Source organism: Mycteria americana, chromosome 2 (genome assembly GCF_035582795.1).
Source record: "Mycteria americana isolate JAX WOST 10 ecotype Jacksonville Zoo and Gardens chromosome 2, USCA_MyAme_1.0, whole genome shotgun sequence".
In the NCBI taxonomy this organism is placed as follows: Eukaryota; Metazoa; Chordata; class Aves; order Ciconiiformes; family Ciconiidae; genus Mycteria; species Mycteria americana.
Window position 1 is genome coordinate 7,920,205 of NC_134366.1, and position 21,204 is coordinate 7,941,408.

At 44.0% G+C, this 21,204-nt stretch overlaps 1 protein-coding gene across 1 annotated transcript in view; it reads right to left on the reverse strand.

Moving 5' to 3' along the window:
* Positions 1-21,204, reverse strand: part of PRKAG2 (protein kinase AMP-activated non-catalytic subunit gamma 2) — a 229,291-nt gene that overhangs the window by 132,931 nt on the left and 75,156 nt on the right. The window contains exon 3 of the mRNA XM_075492347.1: positions 15,514-15,793. Coding sequence (XP_075348462.1) covers positions 15,514-15,793 — 280 coding nt within the window. The remainder of the gene's footprint in view (positions 1-15,513; positions 15,794-21,204) is intronic.

Sequence of the window (21,204 nt, forward strand, 5' to 3'; positions counted from 1 at the left end):
CGTTTGCCACTGCCGAGGATCACTCAGCCATCTCTCCGTGACCTCCAAAGCAGAAGGCAGCAAGATTTAACATTGCTTTTCAGGAGTGCTTACAGTAAATCATTACCGGTGGGTATTCATGGAGTCTTGGGAAAAAAGAGCATTATTAAGTACCTGCTAATTTTTTGTTACAGTGGGGGGATTCCAGGTTTTCACTGATGGCAAAAGTCCAGCTACCTCAAAGGGAAGCGAATTTTCCCCAGTCTTTCCCCTTACTGCTGTCCTGCTCCCAACCTGACTTGTGCCTTAGTGTTTGAAGAAACAGTTCTGGATGCCAGTTAGTGAAGTGCTGTAGTGTTTTATTATCTTTTATGGTAAAGAATTTGGAAGGACTTGAGAGAGAGCTTCAGGCAGAAACAGAAACAGGACCAAAGTGAATATACAAAATACAGCACAAAACTCCTCTTCCTGGCAGCTAGATGACAGAGAATTAAAAAATCCACTACAGATCATTTTTCCAGTCTGGTCCTTGACATGGTTCCTAAGTGAGGAACGATGCATAGTTATCCTGGTGCTCTGCAGCAGCAGAGTTCAGTGCCCTGCAGGGTTATTTTCCAAAGGAAATGACGTGCTGCTCAGATGCTTTCTTTAGTGCCACTTGTTTTATTTACTTAATAATGTCACGGGCTTTGAGTACGCAAGCAGCCAGCTCTTTCTTTCAACAATCCCATCCCAAATGTCAGTGCCCTATTCCCGCAGAGCCCTTCTGCACTGGGGAATGACTCGGTTTAGCCATGCTGAAGCAAAGGGCATAATCTCCTACTCCGTGCAAGTGCTCCTCCAAAAAATTCCACATATCGTAACACTAAACATCATGACTGCATCACTTCAAGAGAGTAAATAAAGCTTGAACCCAACAAGAACATGTACCACAACCTCCCAACTCCTTCCAACTGATGCCAGTCACAAAGCAGTGAGCATGTGAGGTTCATCTATGCCGCATAATTCTGTTTCCCCTCTCATCGCAGCAGTAGCAGACATGAGATTTTGGACACTGTGCTGGCCTCGACAGCTCTGCGGGGAGAAGAAGACACCTTTCTGCCGTAGCACTTCCAATCCTGAAATTTAACCACTGGTAAAAAAATTTACATGGAAAAACTATTGACATTGTCAAAAAATAGACAGAAAGCTTGAAGCAGAAACAAGCCCTTAAAATACCACGTCTCTTCTTTTCAACTTTAGAACTGGAATGGACAAAGCGATATGCAGTTGAAAGAAAGGTGGAGATGACTCAACAGGCTCGTTTTGTGGCAATGCCTTTTGCTGTTGCCTTCCCCAAGCCTCTTGTGGCTGGGAACTGTAAGAGCATTTGGATGGTTTGATGATACAAAAGCTGGGGCACGGAGGCAGTGCCAGGATGCTCACATTGAACACACACAAGTGCACGAGAAAAACTCACCTCTTCCCAACTGCACACCTCTTCTTAAATACAAAATGCAATAAACGAGTGAAAACAATGGTGTGAATCCTGAGGACCATGCTCTCCAAGTCATTTTTCCAAGCACAGGTGAGACCCCCAGCCCAGGGCAGCTGGACCCTCTCTTGGCTCTCTCGCCTAAACTAGAGCCAAACTATGGCTAAAGGTGCGGCACAGCTGGTGCAGGTCCATGCTTCATCGGCGTTCCCGCTCCCTCGGTTTGTAGCTGGGCTCCCCAGGGAAGCAGCTGCACGCAGTGGGTTTAAGTTTCCCATTCTGCAGCTCAGCTGTCTGCTTTGTAAGACCCTCCACCGACAACGTTCACTCTCTCCATGTCCCGGCTTTCCAAACGGAGAGACTATGGGGGCTTCCTATGATTGCCATGATGGCTTCTGGCTACTCCAAACCAAGCTCCAGCCACTCTGCCTCAAAGCTCATCCCAAAATGATGGGTCAGTTTAACAGCAGTGTGACTTCTGACCAGCGCTCATCATCAGCTTGTTTGACTTTAATGTGATTTAATTGCAGTGACATGCCTTAACAAAACCCATGCCAAGAAACTGCAGTTGGAGAAAGAGCTGACCTAAGGCCAGTTTCCCAAGGGTTTTCACTCCCCCCCTCCTCTAACTTGTGGCCCCCCAGTGCTGCACAAACTCTCCTGGGTCACTGAGGTGGCTGCAGCCACCCAGATCTCCTCCAGCCCCTGCCACAGCCACATGTAACAAGGTGCCTCACTCTGAATTTCACCCTCTGTGATGGCCACATGTTCCTCCAGCACCATCCTCCGAGGCTGGGGACAATCCCAGAGTAGCCACCATCCTTGAGTCTCCACCAGGGATTACTCTCTAAAAAAAAAGAATCTGAGATTTCACCTCCCTTCATCACCCCTAAACTCTGTGGTTAAAGGAAAAAGCAAAACATCACCATGGGACCAGGGACAGAAACCACCCTGGTGACGTCTCCCTTGCACAGAAGCTCCACCCCACCCCACCACCACCACCCCAAATCCGGGGGGATCTTGTCTTTCAGGTTTATCTGACCGCATGGATATGTACTACTATGTGACATGGAAATGCTCCACATAACATGCAGAAATAAGACATGGTAATTTTTTTTTCCATTTTCATACTCTGATGATTTTTACACAGTCTTCGCTCCAATGGTCTGGATAATACGAGTGCATAAATCCACTCCTGTTAAGCAAAAGTGAAGGAACTATGGCCCATCACAAAGGAATACCAAAGCAATGGCTATTAATTAAACACATCAATGTAATTAATAAAAATGCTAAATCTCAGTTTCTTTCTTGGTCTTTGTTTCTGCAACGAAGACAACCAGGGAAAAAGAAAAATGTTCCTAACTACTGCAGCGGAGTCCGTATCACTTACCCCATAGCCATGGCTTTGAGCATTTCTCTAAATTCAGAACATCTATCCCTGCCAGTCTTCCCTTACCGCTAGTAAGAATTTGCTGATAATCCACATACTTTTCTGCAGACTAGGCTTCTGATTCAACAAAATCTAGACAGCTGTACAAACTGGTTTGTGCTAATCCCCAACATTTGCTTGAAAGCTTTCTGTGAATGCCAGGAACATACATGTCAGATCAGCGATAATCCTCATTACTTACTATTTACGTTTTTAAGGAGGGAAGGGTCATAATTAGGCTTTTGTCAATGAGAGGGCCTTTGATTGCATAGGAAGTAAGGGCTTTCCTCTGGCTTTGAAGGACAAAACCCAACACTTAGATGCCCAAGCAGGAAACTATTCCTTATTGCTCACCACCTTCATAGGGGTGACTAGCAAATATTGCTGAAATTAGCCAAAATATTTCCTTTTTCTTCTGTTTTTCTTTTTTTTTTTTAGTAAAGAAGGTCCTTCTTTTCCCCAGGTCAACTGGCTTATGTGTCTCAGCAAGGATTTATGCTATTAACTTCAGGCACCCAAGTCTGGAAATTGTTCCACTGTGTTCAGAGCCAATGGTCAAATCTTCCCCTGTGTCACTCTGAGAAAGTCAGACGTAGTAAATCATATGTGTTTAAATACACATAATGCAGCAGAATTTGATCTTTGCATGGGCAGAAGCCACATTTTAATTAGCTTCACTGGAAGGAGCACTACTTTCTTCTAAAAGATGAAAAAATTCAGCTAACCGCTCATCTAAATGTTCACAGCAATTCATTTTTGAGGTTCTCTCTCCTGAACAAGTTTAGGCCAGTGCTGCATTGCAATCAAGCGCTGCTGCTGAAGACTCCTATGCCAAAACCCCATTTTTATTACCTGGCTACGTGTTTCAGCCACTGTTTGTGCTTCCTGTCTTTCAGAAATCCTTCAAGGTGCACCTAACATGGCCAAGCTTAACAGTTCTCTAGCAAACTCTACTTTTTACCGCTTGCCCAGAGAGGCTGTAGACACCCTGTCTCTAGAAACACTCAAGGTCAGGTTGGATGGGGCTTTGAGCAACCTGATCTAGTTGAAGATGTCCCTGCTCATTGCAGGTGGGTTGGACTAGATGACCTGTAAAGGTCCTTTCCAACCCAAACCATTCTATGATCCTATGGTTCTATGAAACACAAATGAAGCGGGCATTTAATATAGATGCTAAACACAGAATATATAACACGGGCACTATTTGCCATGTGTAGCTACTCTCGTTTCAGTATTAAGCATTAGTTCACATGCAATTCTTTCACCTCCTCTCCAGAAAGTCTTGACCTTCATAGCATTTAGATGTGGATTTTTTATTTTGCATGGATTAAAGCCAGTATTGGTCTCTGGCTGCTCAGCATTACAGGGGGCATGTCGGCGTGCGAGAGGAATGGGAGCAACTGCATAACTGCAAACAGCATCATCCTGTTGGAGTTACAGGTTGCCAAGCACAGTCCACTCACCATTAAACACCTCTGCGAAAAGACCGTGAACATGAAGAACTGTGGAAACCTTATACTGAGGTTAAGCAAATAAATCTGACACCAAACCTTCTGCCCAGCTCAGGCGGGCGATGAAGCAGATGATACGTTCACAGTGACCCTGAAACAAAACGCTCAGGATTCCCAAATAACAGCGTTTGTTGAAGAATATAAGATTAATGGCTTATCTTTTTATGCAGCAGGAATGAACTGCGTTAGGGTCCGTACATTTGTCAATGCAATTAAATGTCTATCTTGATATTAAGGGCCATATCCTGACTTGAGGGCAATGGCAAACACTCCTGGGACGAGGAGCAGAGAAGTTGGTTTCCTGAACAACTGCTGAAATTATTGCTGTTACACATGCTGCAGGGAGGGATGCTTTTAGCCCCCGCTGTTTGAATGGGTTTAGAAGAAAAAAAAAAAGAAACCATAATAAACGGTCCTTAGCATCCTGCTCAAAACCTAAACAAACGCATCTCCAGGCAGACAAGGCAATCCCAGCCTCTCCATACAGCAAGGAGGAGCAGCAGGATGCCCACAGGAGGGCACCTATGTTTCACAGTCGTATAGGAGCTTCCAGGGAGATGCGGTTTGGGCTTGCACAGTGTGGCACTGTCTGGCGTAGCCACCCACATGCACTTGTCACCGCAGTCCTGTGTCACACGCCTATGCGGGGCTTTCAAAGCTGCACTTACACTTTGGGCTCTGAGAGCCGTAAGCAGCAGGAGATGCTGCAAGAAGAAAACTACAAACCCCGTTGCAAACTGCGGCAGTTGCCTACCAATAAAATGTGCTTATAGGAAACCCAAGGCAAACTTCAAAATAATCTGACTAAGAAATTGAGGTGTTTCGATGGTTGATCATCAAAGACGCTGAGTATCTGTTTCACATATCAAGTCCATACAGATCAATATTTTTCCACAATCTAAGAATTTTTTAAAGATGGAGAAGAGTCTTCAAAAACTGGGTGAACTGTGACAGAAATGGACATAGCAGAAAACCCATGAAGAACGTAATTTAAAAAAAAAACCAAAACCTAACCCCCAAACAATCCACCAGCCATTTATTGTTTTAAAACTAAAATAAGAAAGATTCTATTTAGCTTTCACTAAAGACTTAGTGGCCCGTGCTAGAACCAGCCAGCCCTGGAGGGAGGGGAGGGCAGTTAGTCTATTGATCCATCCTAGAGATCCCAGGCACAGGGACCTTTGTAAGCTCACTGCTGGCTCAGTGCTTTTAGGATTGTCCTAAATCAGTTCCTGACATTTGGACCTTTCCAGCAATGCTCTGTAGATGCACTGGTTTAGCTGGAATAACAAATTCTAACATCCAGAAAGTGGACCAAAGAGAAACAACCTGGGGAGAATATCAGTTACAGATTATTGCTTGTAGTGTACAGGTGACTCTACAAACTAAAGCCTTCCCTTCGGAAAAGTCAGTATTCAGGACATTACTCTCAAAATTACATTCACTACCACATTTTTACTTATCACAGCTTCACACTCTACCCACCGTGAATCCTCATCTTGCTGCCCCATCCTTTGCACTTTAATTTGTAGAGCATCCACACACGCCCACTTAGCAGCACAAGCCATTTCATACGCCGGCTGGCAAAGCACAGACAGGGCTTCCGAGCTTTTTACAACCCCCACCATGCAAATCCAAAAGCAGTGCAAACTCTGGGGAGCATGGACCTCCAGCTAATATGCATGTGTGTGCCTGTGACTAGTAAAATGCTTTTATGAAGCTGAATTGGGTCCTCTGCAAGGTGTCATCCTTCATTATGTCCCGCACTGTGCCAGGGAAGCTTGTCAGAAGTTTTGCTGGATTATCAAAGCACCTGCAATAACAGTTACTGACTCCTGATACACATATTATCCCATCAAGGATACATTATTCAACCAAATTTCTTTAAAGGTTCTGATGGCTGAGAATCATTCATTGGTCAATGTCCAAAAATTAGACCCAAGACACATTTTCTGACATAAGTAGAAGACCTTGCGTATCCTCTTTTAATTTTAAACTAAGAACATGACTTCTAGCCTCCTCCAGCTGATGTGTTGATTATTTTAAGCACAATAAAATCCAAATCAATTAACTCACTAGGCTGGAAAATCCTAAACCAATTAATTTTAAAAAGTGGCATCTTTGTTCTCCTTTGCTTTGGCCAAAGAAACAGAGATCTTCTGTGCTTTTCCACATCCCCTTGTCTCAGTAACAACCGACCTGCATTTAAATTTGCTGTATACACCAAATAGGCCAACAACAACTCCACAGTTGGATGATCACTACGCAAGTTCCTGTAAGGTGCTCCAACCCCTGACCAAATCAAAATGGATGCTACAGGCTCTCCTTGCCCGATTCATAGCTCTGCCAGTGACTGCTGGAAGTGACATTGTGCTGAAGCAGATGCTGGAGGCTCATGTGATGGTTTATACCAGCTCAGCCTGCAAGACTGCGGTGTCTGCCCATGCCTACTTCCCATACAAATGGACCACTAGAAATAGGAGAGAAACATCTTCCCTGGAAGTCCATAGAACAAATAAAAATGACATGTACTGCAACAGAAGTTGAACTGTGTGTCCAGAGCTCTCAGCCTGCTAAGTCGTGCTTTTTTCTGTATTAACGTTGCCTCCATCACCTCTGCTAAGGGCACATTACCGAACTCCTGATGGTTCCTAGCCAGTATCAAATGTGAAAGGCCCTTCTCATGCTACTGGGCTAGTACAGGAGACTAGGAGGGCCTCTGAAGACATTACACAAAGAAAAGTCCTATCTCATCTCCCCAGGTTATTCAGTCACTACCAGATGTGGTGATAATTAGGTGCACAGGAGGTCTCCCAGCAGAAGCGGCTGCAGAGGCCTCCTGCCATGCTTGGAGGTGCCCAGTGCTCTGCTCAACCCACCAAGGAGCCTTGCTGGCTCCTGAGTCCCTCCCCATCCACCCATGGTTCACAGCTTTGCAGCCCAAAAGAGGTGTCAGTTATCTTCAGTTGGCTTTACAGTCAATGGGAAAACAAAATACACAAGTGAAACCAGGGAACAAAGCTGGTCACCCATGTAGGCAAGTAGCAGAGTCCGTGTGAAGTCTTTAAAACTCTCTCAGTCTAATCACCAGCTATCACTGGGGCTCTCCTTTGAGATGCTTTCACAGCCCCGAAGGTTGTATAAAGCAAAGGCTCATTTCCACAACACCCATAGATTGAGACACAAGAGTGATCAACACCTCGCCCTATTGACTCTCACAATGCATAGTGATTTACCATCATTATTATGGTTTTATTTTCTTTTTAAAATCAATGTTTTCATTCAGTCCAAGCTCACACTGGCCCAACAAGGGCTACATAAGAGCTACAGGCTGCTGGACCGAGCCTGGGATTTAACTGTACTTTACTATATTTCCCAAAGCATGCCGTTTGTGATCAGGTTCTTTCATTCCATATTTTTCCAGATCAGAAGTCTGATTGATTCAACATTTATCATGTTTATTCAGCCCATTTTTGAGGCATTTTCCCTGGACTTTATGTAAGAAGTTGAGAACCCATGATATCTGTAAAGCTTGGATCTGATACCTTAAGTGATTAATAATACTTCAGACTCTAACCACATATCAAAAGAGCTCAGATGCAGAACGCATTTTCAATGGGATCATGACAAGCATTCACTAAGATTCAGATAAAGCAATGTACTTAACATTAAATGTGTGAACAAACCTACTCAAATGAACAGGATTTCTCCAGCACTTACAATCAAATTCTTGCTTAGGGACCAAATTCTGAAATGATTGATCTAAATGGAAAATAGACACCTAAATGTGTTTGAAAATCTGCTCCTACATGTATTCTTGCATTTTTAAACTACAGGTAGTTTAAAAAAAAACAACTCACAACCACCAAAATATCCCCCACAACTTATTTCCAAATGGTTTCCTGTGATTAGACAGCTTGAGACTTTAAAACTCTCTTTAGCTTTACTGTTGCTTACATTACTGCCTGCAGGGGAACAAAGTCACCTACACATGAGCACTGCCCTGCAGACCTCTCTTATCAAAGGACACAAAGGGGACCAGCAGTGAAAGGCCACCAGGGTTCATCAGCCTTTGGAGATGCTCAAACTGTAGGTTCTATTTTCCCTGCATGCACTAAGGTCTTGCCTGTACATCACAAGAAATAATAACTTGGTTATTATTTAAAAGTCTGATCATTTATAGCATGTTCCATAGTCTAAATCGCAGGAAAGCGATAGAAGATGGGAATCAATCTGGTCACAGGTCTGTCCCATACCTTACAGATGAAAGTTAGAGACTGAAAAACTTCCCTTTTTTTTTTTTTTCATCATTGCATCTAAATCATTAGCAATTTGAAGATAATCTGAAAAATCCTTCTTGGCTAGAAAGAGTGGTAAAGAATATAAAAACATACTGGAGGTACTCTACCTATGCAGATAACACTGGCCATGGGAAACTAAGGTGAAGTGGGAAGCACATTGAAAAATATCTCCAAATAAACTAAGACCAATCACCGTGGGCACATTTTAACCAGAAAAATCATCTGCTGCTGACAGCAGATGTCAGTAACTGGCAGGAGAAATGGTGCTGAACACGGCTGGTCTTTGGCCATGCAAAGCTGTGTGTGGCACCAGCTCAGCTGCAGCCGTGCTGACACGTTGTCCACAGAAAGTTATTCTTCTAGTGTAGACAAGACCGAAATGAACAGTGTCGGTCCCCTTGTCTGCCTCTGCAGGCAAAGCAAGCTTGAAAAATTATGATTAGATGTTTTTGCACAGCAGTACTGGAAAATAAAGCAAGACAAATGGCTCTACTTCTTTCCTAGGTTTTATGGGATGACAGTGGAAGAGCCTACGTCACCCTCCCAAGGTGAACCTGGCCCGAGCAGCCCCATCCTTCCACAACCTGCTCCCCTTGTCCTGCATGGTGAGAGTAGTCACAGAAGTCACAGAAATCAAAGCTGCCCCGTGGCCTTTCCCTCCGGCATCCCACCCTCCTGCCCGTTCAGAAGGCAGGGGAACTGTGAACACAGATGAAAAACTGAAGATGAAAGTGGCCTCAGCTATCCAGCATCCCGATGCAGGTTGTAATTGATGGTTCTCTACAGTTGTGGTCCAAAGGCTGGGAGGGTCCAAGACTATGGGATGAATTTCTCATTTAGCAAAGAAAAATCCAAATATAGACTCCAGCAGCTGGCACCAGGGAGGACATCCCATCGCACGGCACCGAGTGTGGCAGGAAGGTGTTCCTAAAGAGTAACAGTGGGAAATAGCTTGAGCCAACAGTACAAGAAATGCCTGCACCCGGCTGCCGACCCTCCACAACAGCCTGTCTCGAACTAAACCCCACTTCACTGCAAGTTGTTACCTAAATGTCACGAATATGGAGGAAAATCTTGGGGGGAAATGAATTTCAGTTCAAAGCTTGAAGAAAACCTTTAGCACGGAACAGCCACAGTCAGGAGGCCTTCAAGGGAGCAGAGCTGAACGTGGCAACATGAAACCCTGCAGGATTTTCCCCATGTCTTCCCTGAGGCATTGGAAATGAGAGCTACTTGCTCCATCTATGGGTAAAAACTAGTACAGTCATAAGCTTTTCTTATAGAGGGCATCGTCTAACTGCAAGACATTGTCCAAGAAAATAAATTATTAGAATGAATAAAATATATGACAACCTTTCTGTATTGCATCTCGCAGTCTTCTGAAAAAAATACTATCTGGTCCTTTATTATTGGAGCACCAGGAGCCCTCCTTATGGAGTATTTTAAGCACTAGTGTTAATAGTATTGAATTTCGGAAGGAGGAAAATTACTAAGAGAAGGCCGAAAATTAAAACTTTACATTGAAAAACATTTCCTTCCTCAAATATAGTACAAATTCACTGTGATTCAAATCTGACCACCAGCTTCAAAGTGTTTGAAAGCTGCCTAATTTTTGATTGAAAGTTCTGTAAACAACCTTTAATTCTGAGCTACATTTACCTTCTGATCCATCCACCACAACCCAAAGCTTTAGGTCAATGGAAACCTTTTAATTGATTTCTTTTGCTGTTAAAACTGGCAGCACCATCGATGTGTCATGAGTATTGCTGTTACTTGAACTGATGTTTTTGGAAGGGAAAGCAGGAGTGGAAAATGCCCTGCTGTCCTTCAAACAGGGCATTCGACCCCATGGAAAAAGTTACATTTTAACAACTTAAATTTCATACAACCATGTACTTTTAATAAAATATTCAGGGTACATGATTTTAGCCTATCTGCAGAGGTAGCTCCCTAATTTCCACTCAGTAAAATACAGCTCTCCTCATTTATTTGTATATGTATTGTCTCTGAAGGGAGAGCTCATGCAAGACCATGGAAAAGTGTAATCTGAATTGTGTTTTCCCCCAGTGCAGGTCATCCTCCTGTGTGTACTTTGGATCACCTCGGTTTGCTTTACTGAGAGTAAATTTGTGCCACTTCTTCTTTCTCTTAGCATTATACCTGCTGACGTGAACTTGTACACAAGAGAAATGCACTCCCATCGCAGCCAAGACTCAATAATGTCTTAGAGCACCAGGTCCCAAGTTGTTCCTCATGAGAGCAGTTCATGCAGTTTTGAGCAAACCTAAGACAAACTGGGAAGCAGTTCCAAAACGCCAATTTTGAAGTCACTTTTCACAGCACCTCAAACTTCAACTTGCACCTCTTCACTCATCCTTTGTTCCTGTCGTCCCTGAAAAACATCTAGGAAATCAGTGACAGCTCTGTAGAAGCCTCCTGCTAGCTACAGGTCACTCCAATGTACTCACTTTTTTGTATCCAATTATCTACAAATAATTAAAATGCAATTGCTCGATGTTCCATGCCTGCTCACGTGTCCATGCTGATGGGTAAAACCGAGGTACTGAGCTCCACATCTCAGAGAGCCAAGTCTCTGCTTGCAGAAGGCACCTGGCTTTGGGAGGTGTAAGGTGGGCAGTGCTGGGTGGGACTGCATCTACCAAGCTTCATAGTGTGGGGGAGCAGCATTAGCAAGTCATCTGCACCACCTCAAAGCCAAGCTTAATTCATCCCAAATCCATATTCAGTTTTCAATTATTGGTCTAACAGTGCTGTTGTAAAGAAATTCTCAGACAAAAAAGAAACTGAAAAGCTGAGAATTAAATTTCAAGGCACTTGCACAGAAACCCAACACGCAAAGAGCTGTCTTGGACTTTTCTGCAGTGAACTTCCTGAACCGAAGGGGCTGCGCCGGTGGCCAAGCACACACCTCACCCAAAAAAAGTCCCTGTAGAGCCTCTGCCAGGAGGCGTCCAAGGTGGATTTGTTGCCTTTTCAAAGGTGGGATGCTGGACATGAAGCTCCAACCAGCCGTTTACTGTTTCGAAGCTGTACTTACAAAATACCTGAAGTGGCTAGCAGCCAAGTATACGTTGTGGGAAGGTATTTTTCCTTTCAGGGCAAATATTTTCTCAGATCAGAGCTGTGGGTTTATGACCAAATGTTGAACTGGGGTAACCAAAGGGAAAAGACACAAAGACGAGCTTTTGGCTATTGCCAAAACAAGTGATACAATATTAAAGATGAGTAAAAGCTTTAAACTCCCAGCGTTAAGTGGAAAATGTTTTAAGCCTCATGTCTGTAAATCACTTTCTGTTTTAATACCGTCCTACCCTAACCATTAATGCCCTTCCTAAACTGCATATATTCAAAAGGCAAAATAACTTAGCTGGGAAAAGAGCAACTACATGGGAAAGAAAGCGCTGCGAATACCACACATAGCCTTTAAAATGAAAACAAGCTAGGAAGAAGTTGCTTCCAAGAAAAACAAGGAATATGCGGAGTAACAGGTTAGTCTGTGTTTTGAACAATGCGTGGGAGGAGGAAGTGGAGGGAAGACGGGGTATGTTATTTAAAACAAAGACAGCATATACTTCCCCCACATACTGCTCCATGATGATAGGGAAAGGAGTACAGCACGGACTCATTTCAGATAAAGTGGGGGACAAAAAACCTCTAAACCCCTGTGAACTCTTACCTGGTGCTTTTTTTTTAATTGCAGATTGCCTGGATAAAATACAGATTTGCTATAAATCCGAAGGCAAGGCTCCAGTGCAGAGTTTCCCAGAACAGCTGAGGCTGGGAGGGATCTCTGGAGGTCTCTGGTCCAACCCCTGCTGAAAGCAGCGCTTCAACTTTAAATTGGGGTGCTCAGAGCCTTGTCCAGTCGACTTGTTAAAATCTGCAAGGGCAGCAATTTCACAGCCTTCTGGGCCCCCATTCCAATGCCATATCACCCCCATCAAGAACATTTTTCTTACACTGGCCTGGGATTTCCCTTGCTGCCTCCTGCCCTTTCACTGGGCATCCCTGAGATGCCCGGCACTGCCTTCTCCATAACCCCATTTGGTAACTGAAGACAGCAAAAAGGTTTTCTCCTCCTCCTTCTTCCCCCTACACCGCGTGCCCTAGCCCTGACCAATGTAGGTCCTTTGCTGGACCAGTACGTCCCTGTCTCTCTTGTACTGGGGAGCCCAGAAGTGGACCCAGCACTGCAGATGTGTCTCAGCAGTGCTGAGCAGAGGAGGAAGATCATCTCCCTTGACATGCTGGTGATGCTCCTTCTAGTGCAGCCCACAGTTAACACAGTTAATTTTCATTTAATACTATTAACCCAGCACCAGCAGGGCTGTAAAGGCAGGCAAGCACAGCAAGTCCATCTGATTTCCATGCACTCACAGTTTCAGAACCAATAAAGCAACCTAAGTCCCATTCACTTTTAACGCAGGTATTCCAAGCCGCTTGAGAAAATGGGATTTTAATCACGTAGGCTGTGACAATTTTGAGCAGTGAAGCAGTTACGCACCTTCAGAAACGTGGAGCCACGTGCTGGTTTAGATCTTCTCAGAGCTCTTCAGCGCAGCGCCTGTGCAAAGGTCTGAGACATCTGGTCTGAGGAGTCTCTGAGAAGTCTTGTCACTCAGGAAATGCTGTTCAAGCCACAGAGACTTTGTTTTGAGTCAGTTGGATGTAACCAATTAACTCAGTGTTTTGTAATACATAAGGTTATTCTTTATTTGCAAAGTAGCAGAATGCAAAAGTTTTGCTTGTGAAAAACTACATAATACAACAGAAATGCTAACCCATACATTTCCTGAAGTTCTGAAAAGGATTTGTTTAATAAAATTCCATAAAATTTAATTAAATATAGTAAACCCTAAGAGTGTGATTCAGTACCGACCCGTTTAGCACTTTCTAAATAAAATCTACTTTGACGTGGTAGTGAAGGGTTTGTATCTGCATTAGTCTCTCCGTAAGAGAGCTAAACAATGTGAAAGCACGTGGTAAGAAATGTTCTGTTTTGCAAAAAGCTGCAGAATGGGAAGAATTATCAATTTAAATACCCATTTTAATCATCATGCCCTTTCCAAGAGGCTGTCCCTCCTGCCTTAAAAACAAAAGACCATGAACACCCAAGCCCAGCGCAATTCCTGCAACCCTCTCTGGAGCAGCAGGGTCATGGGTATCTTCTGTTAGCTCAAAAATAGCATGGCCCTGTTCCAGGCCTGTTCCTGCGACAGTGATGTGACCTTATCAAAAGGATTTTGCTGACTACTGGAAGATTCCTTTATTTAATATTCTGTTGTACCTAGCTAGGACTTAAACAGTGCTGTTTGCTTGGATAACTTGATTAAAGTCACAACATGGCTTTGCTATGCAGTGTATATTGCTGTTATTCATGCAGCAGCGAGCCCTTCTCTGTGTATTCAATCAGTGGCATATTGCCTATGCAATATTTAAACCTACGTGGACTAGCAAAAAGAGTTTAAATAGACTTTAATTATTGTGAGGCTTGAAAAAGAGGGGAGCATAAAAAGCATACTTGAACTTTAAGCAGAGAATGTCCTTGAATAGAAACGATGCTTGCAGTCTACTTGGAGTCCTTCAGAAACACTGACTCTCCTACTTTCAATCGCCTGAAGGTGTTTTAGAGAGAGGTAAGGACTGGAAAATATGCCATTTCAATTAAACTGCAGCAGAACTTCTGACAAACATAAAGAAAAATCCTATATGGGTTTCTATAGCTGCGTTCTTGTGTACAAAAGTCACTATTAAATTACTTGTTCTGATTAAAACCAATGTTTTTAAGGGAAATTCTCATGAAGAAAAACAAGAAGGTCCCTCTATACTATATATTGCAGGAAGCATATAGCTAAACGTAGGTATACGCATCACTAATTCTGTACCTATGCTGTCACAGAAGATTTAACAACAATTATCATTATTTCTTCTGTTCACAGAAGGAAAACTCGCTGTGGTCTGACAATCCAGTACCCCCAGTGGCTAGATATTATTACTGACCTTCCCCTGTAACTCTGTCCCCTTCCTACAGCCACTGACCCCTTGAGTAGACCAGGTTTGGTTTGTAGGCCAGCACTGGGAGCCTTTACTCAGCAAGAAAGATTTAAAATCAAAGCCTTTTCTCAATCCTGCTCATTTCTGAGTCCTAATAGCGTGTTAGCCAATGGGCTGCTGAAGAGGTAAAATTTATGCCCCATATAAAGCAGGCAAGTGCTCTGAACCATGGAGGTCTACGATGCCTTTTATATTCTGGCAGAGGAGTTCAAGCACTCCCTTAATGGTCATTTGGTTGGAAACACATATCATTTCCTTCTATCCCATAAAGGTCTCTTTCCCCCTCTACAATAGGGCAAAGAAATATCAATTAAAGAAACAGCTGAAATTCTCTATGGAGTCTACAGAGGTGAGCCTCCCTTAGCTCCTGAGATGACCTCCTTTCTGTGCCCACCTCCACTAGAAACCCCACGAACATCTCCAACTCTTCTCGAGCCCCGGCGCTGATGTCCAACCAGCCTTGGTGAAACCACCCAGAAAACTCCCGCTAACGTGGACACAGGATTTCTAAGCAAAGCTTCGAAGCGTGATTTCCCTCCTCAGCCCTGCATAGGTGTCCATAGCCCTGCAGAGGTCATACCCTAATGGCCAGCATGTCAGAAACCCAAAACACATGGTCAGTGAAAGCAATAACAAACAATTAGCACATGCCTCATCTGCACTTACTTCACTACCGCAGGTAAAGAATGGGCCAAGCCCAGAGGTACTGTGTATCTTCCTGAAATAACATGAGCAATTTCTTACTTTTTCTTGATCTGGAGAAAAACTTGATGCCCCCAGGAGAGGTAGACGGGTTAGAATTGGGGGAGGACTCTTTGGAGGAGGACCTGAAGATCCCACTGAAGCTCATTCGGCGTGGGGAGCGTGGGGGAGACTCCTGGTAGGGGAAGGGGAACACTGTTTTGGGTGAGCCGGGGCTATGTTTGGATCTCACAGGGGCAGAAACGGGGCTGGAAGGTCGATTCTGGAGCCCTTTTGAGAAAAGGCCTTTTGAAGGACTGCCAGCAGAGTAGCTTTCTCCCACCTAAGGAGGAGAGAAAAAGGAAGAAAACAGAAAAATCACCATTAATTCAATTCAGCTCAGGCCATCAGGATCTCTGAACTTGTTTCAACGCAGTCAGCTCCTGTTTATTCAGGTGGTGGATTAGCCAGACCTCATCTTCCCCAGCACCTGCCTGCACTGACACACAGATGCGTGTGTGCCACCTCTCTGGCCTCCATGCTGCCCCTTGCTCTTAAAGATGCCCTGAGTTTCACAAAACATTTCACCACGTGTGCATACATTTTATTATCACACATACAACACAGGATTTTTTTTACTGCTTTTATTTGCCAAACATCCCTCTTCCTTCCCCGGACAACTGAAAGATGACTGGCAATGAATTTATTTAAGGCAATGAATGATAGCCATTAAGGAAACATAGTGCCCCAAAGTCTTCCTTCCGAATTTAAGCACCCATCTACAGTACTTAAATCTCCATCGCACATTGCAACACAGTCCAGCGCACAAGTTCTCATGCACCTAACAGGTCTCTACGATGCCACAACTGTGGGAATGCAACTCCAGTCCCAAAAATAGAGTAACCGTTTTAGAGTGACGATGTTCCTGCTAATTACCCTGTCCCCGAGCTTGGGTATGACCTTTCTGCTAATTACCCCGTCCCCAAGCTTGGGTACGACCTTTCTAACAGCTGTATCTCTTTTGGGACTTGTGCTGGCTTTCCAGCTAGCATGAATATCTGTGCACAACACAGCACGGCACTGTGCGGGCTTGCCCAGCGAGGGAGGATAAAAATCCAGAAAAACAAACAAAAAAAAGGAGCAAAGATGAAATTCTCCCCACATACAATTAACAGAAGCTGACCCCAAACCTCTGTGGGATTTGCCTGTGCCTGGGCTATACGGAGGGTTATTTCCTTCTGGATGCACAAAGTACTTCTGTGGCTATGAGGCTGCTTTTTCAGCTGGGTGCATTTCTCATGAATGAAGGGCTCTGTTCCTGGCAAAGGCAGCGGTGGGTTTCAGGTCTCCAGGGAACGCATTAGCAAAGGCCACGGCGTATGTGCCCACAGGCACGGCGTGCCACTGAGTTTCAAGCCCTTTGCACACGTGCTTCTCTCTTCCCCATTACGCAACACAAACCAGGAGGTATGGAGCAGACAGCAACTTCTACCTGCAAAGGTGCCACCCAGTGTGTGTCAGTCTAGTTAGGTATGGGCATTGTTGCCATGGCAGTCATTGTAGGGAAAAATAACATCTTTTATTAGGATGACTTAGGCGAAAGAAGAGATGAATGAAAGCCTCATAGGTACTATATGCCCTCTTTTGGTCAGTGAAGGGCTTGTGTATATGAATCCAACTACAAATGGCCAGCTGAGTTTAAAACACATAGGCAATTAACTCCCTTTTCAAAATAATGCTTAGCCACAGCTCCAGAACACTTGTAGAAACACACACGAGCAGCACGATGGCCAAAAAGCTGCTCCCTCCATAACACAGCATCCCACTTCTCGTAATCCTGTCTCCTGCACATGCACTTTGGACCAGCTCCTCTTTCCACTTGGGATGGGACAGAGCTGGAATGGGTCTTGCTCTGTGGGAATTGCAGAAGGGCCTGCCAAGAGTGTGGTCCCTCGTTTGGGAAGGTTTCTAACCTAAAAGGCAAGTGACACTTGGTCCGGGAGATGGGCACAAATAGCATGCGTCACGAGGAGGGGCACAGAGCCCTGCTGGCACGGCACAGCCCTGGACAGCCGATGAATTCTGCTCTGTGCTCCTCCGTGCAGCATGGAGGTGTCTCTCAAGAGGCACAACTGCTTTTTGTACCTGCACGTTTATTTTTGACAGCATGGACAAAAATATCTCAAAAATATACCTGTCCTTTTGCAGAAGAATTAGGGGATCAGTTGCCCTCAAGGGGACATTTTTGTAAAGAATAAATCAATTCTAACTGAAGCACTGGGTACCAAACACTCTGACAGCATCCATCAGAGAAGAAAAATGTAGTGTTTCATGCTTAATGCAGTGGCCTGAGCCTCACATTTACCTCCCAGCTCTGTCACAGATTCTGTGCGCTATCTTGAAAACTCATTTCATATTACACATCTATTCTGCCATGAGGACTGTATCTCCTTTATTCCCACTCTAAGTCCTCTGGCACACAGACTGTCTCCCGGCGAGTATTTATCAAGAATAATAGGGCACAATCCCTCGACTGAGATCCAGAATAATAACCATACTACAAGTAAATTAATAAAAAAATAGCATTTTTGTCATGGGTAAATAGTCCCAAAGTGGTAGCTTTTTCATAAAAGCTCAATAACTTTATGAAAATATCATCTGTAAATCATCTGAGACTACTTATACGTTGTTCTCTTCACAACTACATAGTCCAGGAAACGACCAAGTAGCGCAACGGCACCTCCTTTTGCATTGTGATTTAAATAGGTCTGTTGCCAAATCTACTGCCTGCAAGTGGGGAGTAAGAATATTTTCAAGTTCATTTGAATCATAATACAAATCTGCCACTACTGCTATAATTTAGGACTGTTTCCAGGATGGTAATTTCATCATAATTTTTCCTAAAGTGACAAGCCATGACATTTGTAAAGCTAAGAGAAAGACATCATTCTGGTGCTACCCCTAATATTTCATGTTATCTTTTTTGCATGCTTGTTTGGTTATAATGACATACTGATAGGAGACACTTCTAAAAGACTATGGTATCCTCATGAGCTAAAGCAATTCTAGAAATGTAAAATGTCAAGCAACCATTTGTCAAATAATGGCAGTATTCCCTTGTACGCGCGAGTCAGACATGAAAGCAAATTGTTCTCAAATTCCAAGCAGAAGCAGTGGGATATTTTCATTTATTGCAATCACAACCAGTTGCTTTCTCTCCATCGTGCCAGGCAGATGAATTGGTTAATTGTCTGAGCACTAGGGGCATACTGCTAAATATACATGTGCATGCTACTAAATCAAAGGAAATTACTACATCGAATTCTTCCCCAGCCGCTCCACATGTTAATTATACCCAGGCTACACCCACCATCAAAGCAGATAAATACCTGCGATTTTGCTTTGGGAATTACAACAGGATTGCTTTCTTAGAATATTATTTGAGGCTAATGGATTGCAAGTTTTAAAAGCTGATTAGGTGCTTCTATGAGTAAAATCAGCAGCAACAACAGTTACCACAGCGTATTTAAAAGTCACAAGGCAATGTTAATTTTCATGCTTAAACTGGGAATGCGGAACAGTCTCTGCTGTGGAATAAACCCCACCATCCTATGCAAACTCGGTGTGACAACTCTGGCAGTGGTGCTGGAGGCAGGTTACACAGCTAGATGGATCATCAGCCTGTTCTTCATGCTTTTTGGACTCATTTCCTGAAGCAATGACAGGCAGGTGGGCACAAAACTCCCACATGTGCTTTGGAAAGATAACTATTCCCCCAGCTGAGCTGTAGCAGCAAAAAACGTATTGCATCCTGGTTTCTCTCATTGATAACCCTTGTACCTCAGTTTGTGTTAGTCCAGGAAAAGCAGTGAAGTGAGAATGGGCAGAAATATGAAACACACCTAATACATGCACATGGTGATACGGCTCATTTGATCCTGACCGGGTAATTGGCCTTTTGGAGATAAGGAATCCAAACACGCAATGCAAGCACAATATGAATCAATGCACAAATAAGGTCTAATCAAACAAATTGAAAATTTCCTCTAAGTATGAAGCCTGTTCACCTAATTAAAAAAAAACCTAAACAACAACCAACCAACCACAAAACATTCCCTGTGTTGGCTTTGTGCAGAGCATGTACGGGATCTTTGAGGTCTAACCTTGGACTCCTAAACCTTAAAACTGGTTACGCTGGAGAGAAATGTCAGCTCCTGACCATGTGTCTGCAGAGGACAGTGCAGCGCGAATAGGGCTACGTTAGCAGCTCGGTAACAGTGCCAGTGCAACCCTACCCTCAGTCTACAGCAATGTGCTCCCTGGTGAGGTTAAGCAACCAAGCAGAGCCCCGTGCTACATCAGATGTGCTGTTTCTAGTGACTGACTCTGCTTGTTCAAGGCTAAACTGGTTACCTTGCATAGCACTGAGTAAATACATCCTAAAATGCTGTAAGACACTATCAGTTTTCATGCTTCAGAGCACAAAAGGATCCTCAGCTGGGGACCAGGGAGAGATTTTACTCTGTTGTATACGCCAAATGATCTTAGGCAGGCTCCTAAAATACATCCAAGAACTGGCCACTGTTGAAAATAAAGCAACAAAATGAGACATGTCTTACAGTGCTTGGCATCAAGCAGACTTACTTTCAATTTTTTGAATTAAACGTAAAGTGATAGCTTGGCACTTGCCCCGAGCTGGGCAGCTCTGGAAGATTTCAATGCAAGAAATAGCATCCTGAAAGCTGCCCCTGTCATTTCGCCTGGATGCAGGAATCTTTCTCTGTTCCTAATCTCTTCTTTTCTCCTAGCTATGCACATTAATGGCTCAGAGCCATCCTGTGATGGACCAGCAGACCCACATCTTCATTTTCAACAAACTCCTACATGACAAATTCCCAACATAAACCACTACTAGTCCCAGACTACCCCTACCACTGAATGAAACAGCTGGACACAGGCTCAAACCATCGAGCAGCTGTCCTTATGGCTTCCCTGCTCACTCACCAGCTGGTGGGGATTTCGTCTGTGCCATAAGCGCTCCCCAGATGCCACCTGGACTCAGGGAGAGCACAAGCCAGGGACAGTCCCAGGTTGCACATGGCCACCCTGCTCTAGTAGGTGCAAGAGTTTGGCTCTGCAACAGGACTGTGCCCAAGCCCTTCATCTCCAGGCCAGGAGAATGGTCCCTGACCTCTTTTATTTACTGATATTGTTGACATATCCCAAGTGAACAACCTTGTATCTTGTGCTGTTAAGAATTATCCATCCTGAAGGTCATCCAGTTCTTCTTGTATAAGGTCCTTTGCTATGACAAAAAAACCCCTCTCCTTCATCATCAACAAATTTGGTTAGTATGCTTCGATTTTTCATCTCAGCCTTACTAGCAAAGATCAGTCCAAGGACTAAGCTTGGGGAAACCCCACCAGTTCTGCCCCTCCACCCAACAGTCTTCCTTTCAATACCACCCTGCCATCTTTCCCTTCAACGGTTTTCTTACCTGACTCACAATTCTTGATCTTATTTTACAAGAAAGATTAAAGTGCACTACATTTAATCACTACCGTATCATAATCCCCAACGCAATGCGCTAAGAGACCAAACTATTCATGCTTCACCACAAACTAGTCTCTCGTCGTCCACACACCATCCATCTCAGTCCTGCCCCTTCTCAGAGGCAGAAATTTTCCCAATGTTGTCATTTTCCTTCCCATGCTTTGTATTGAAAATCTGATCCCTCCGTTTTCCCAAATGAAG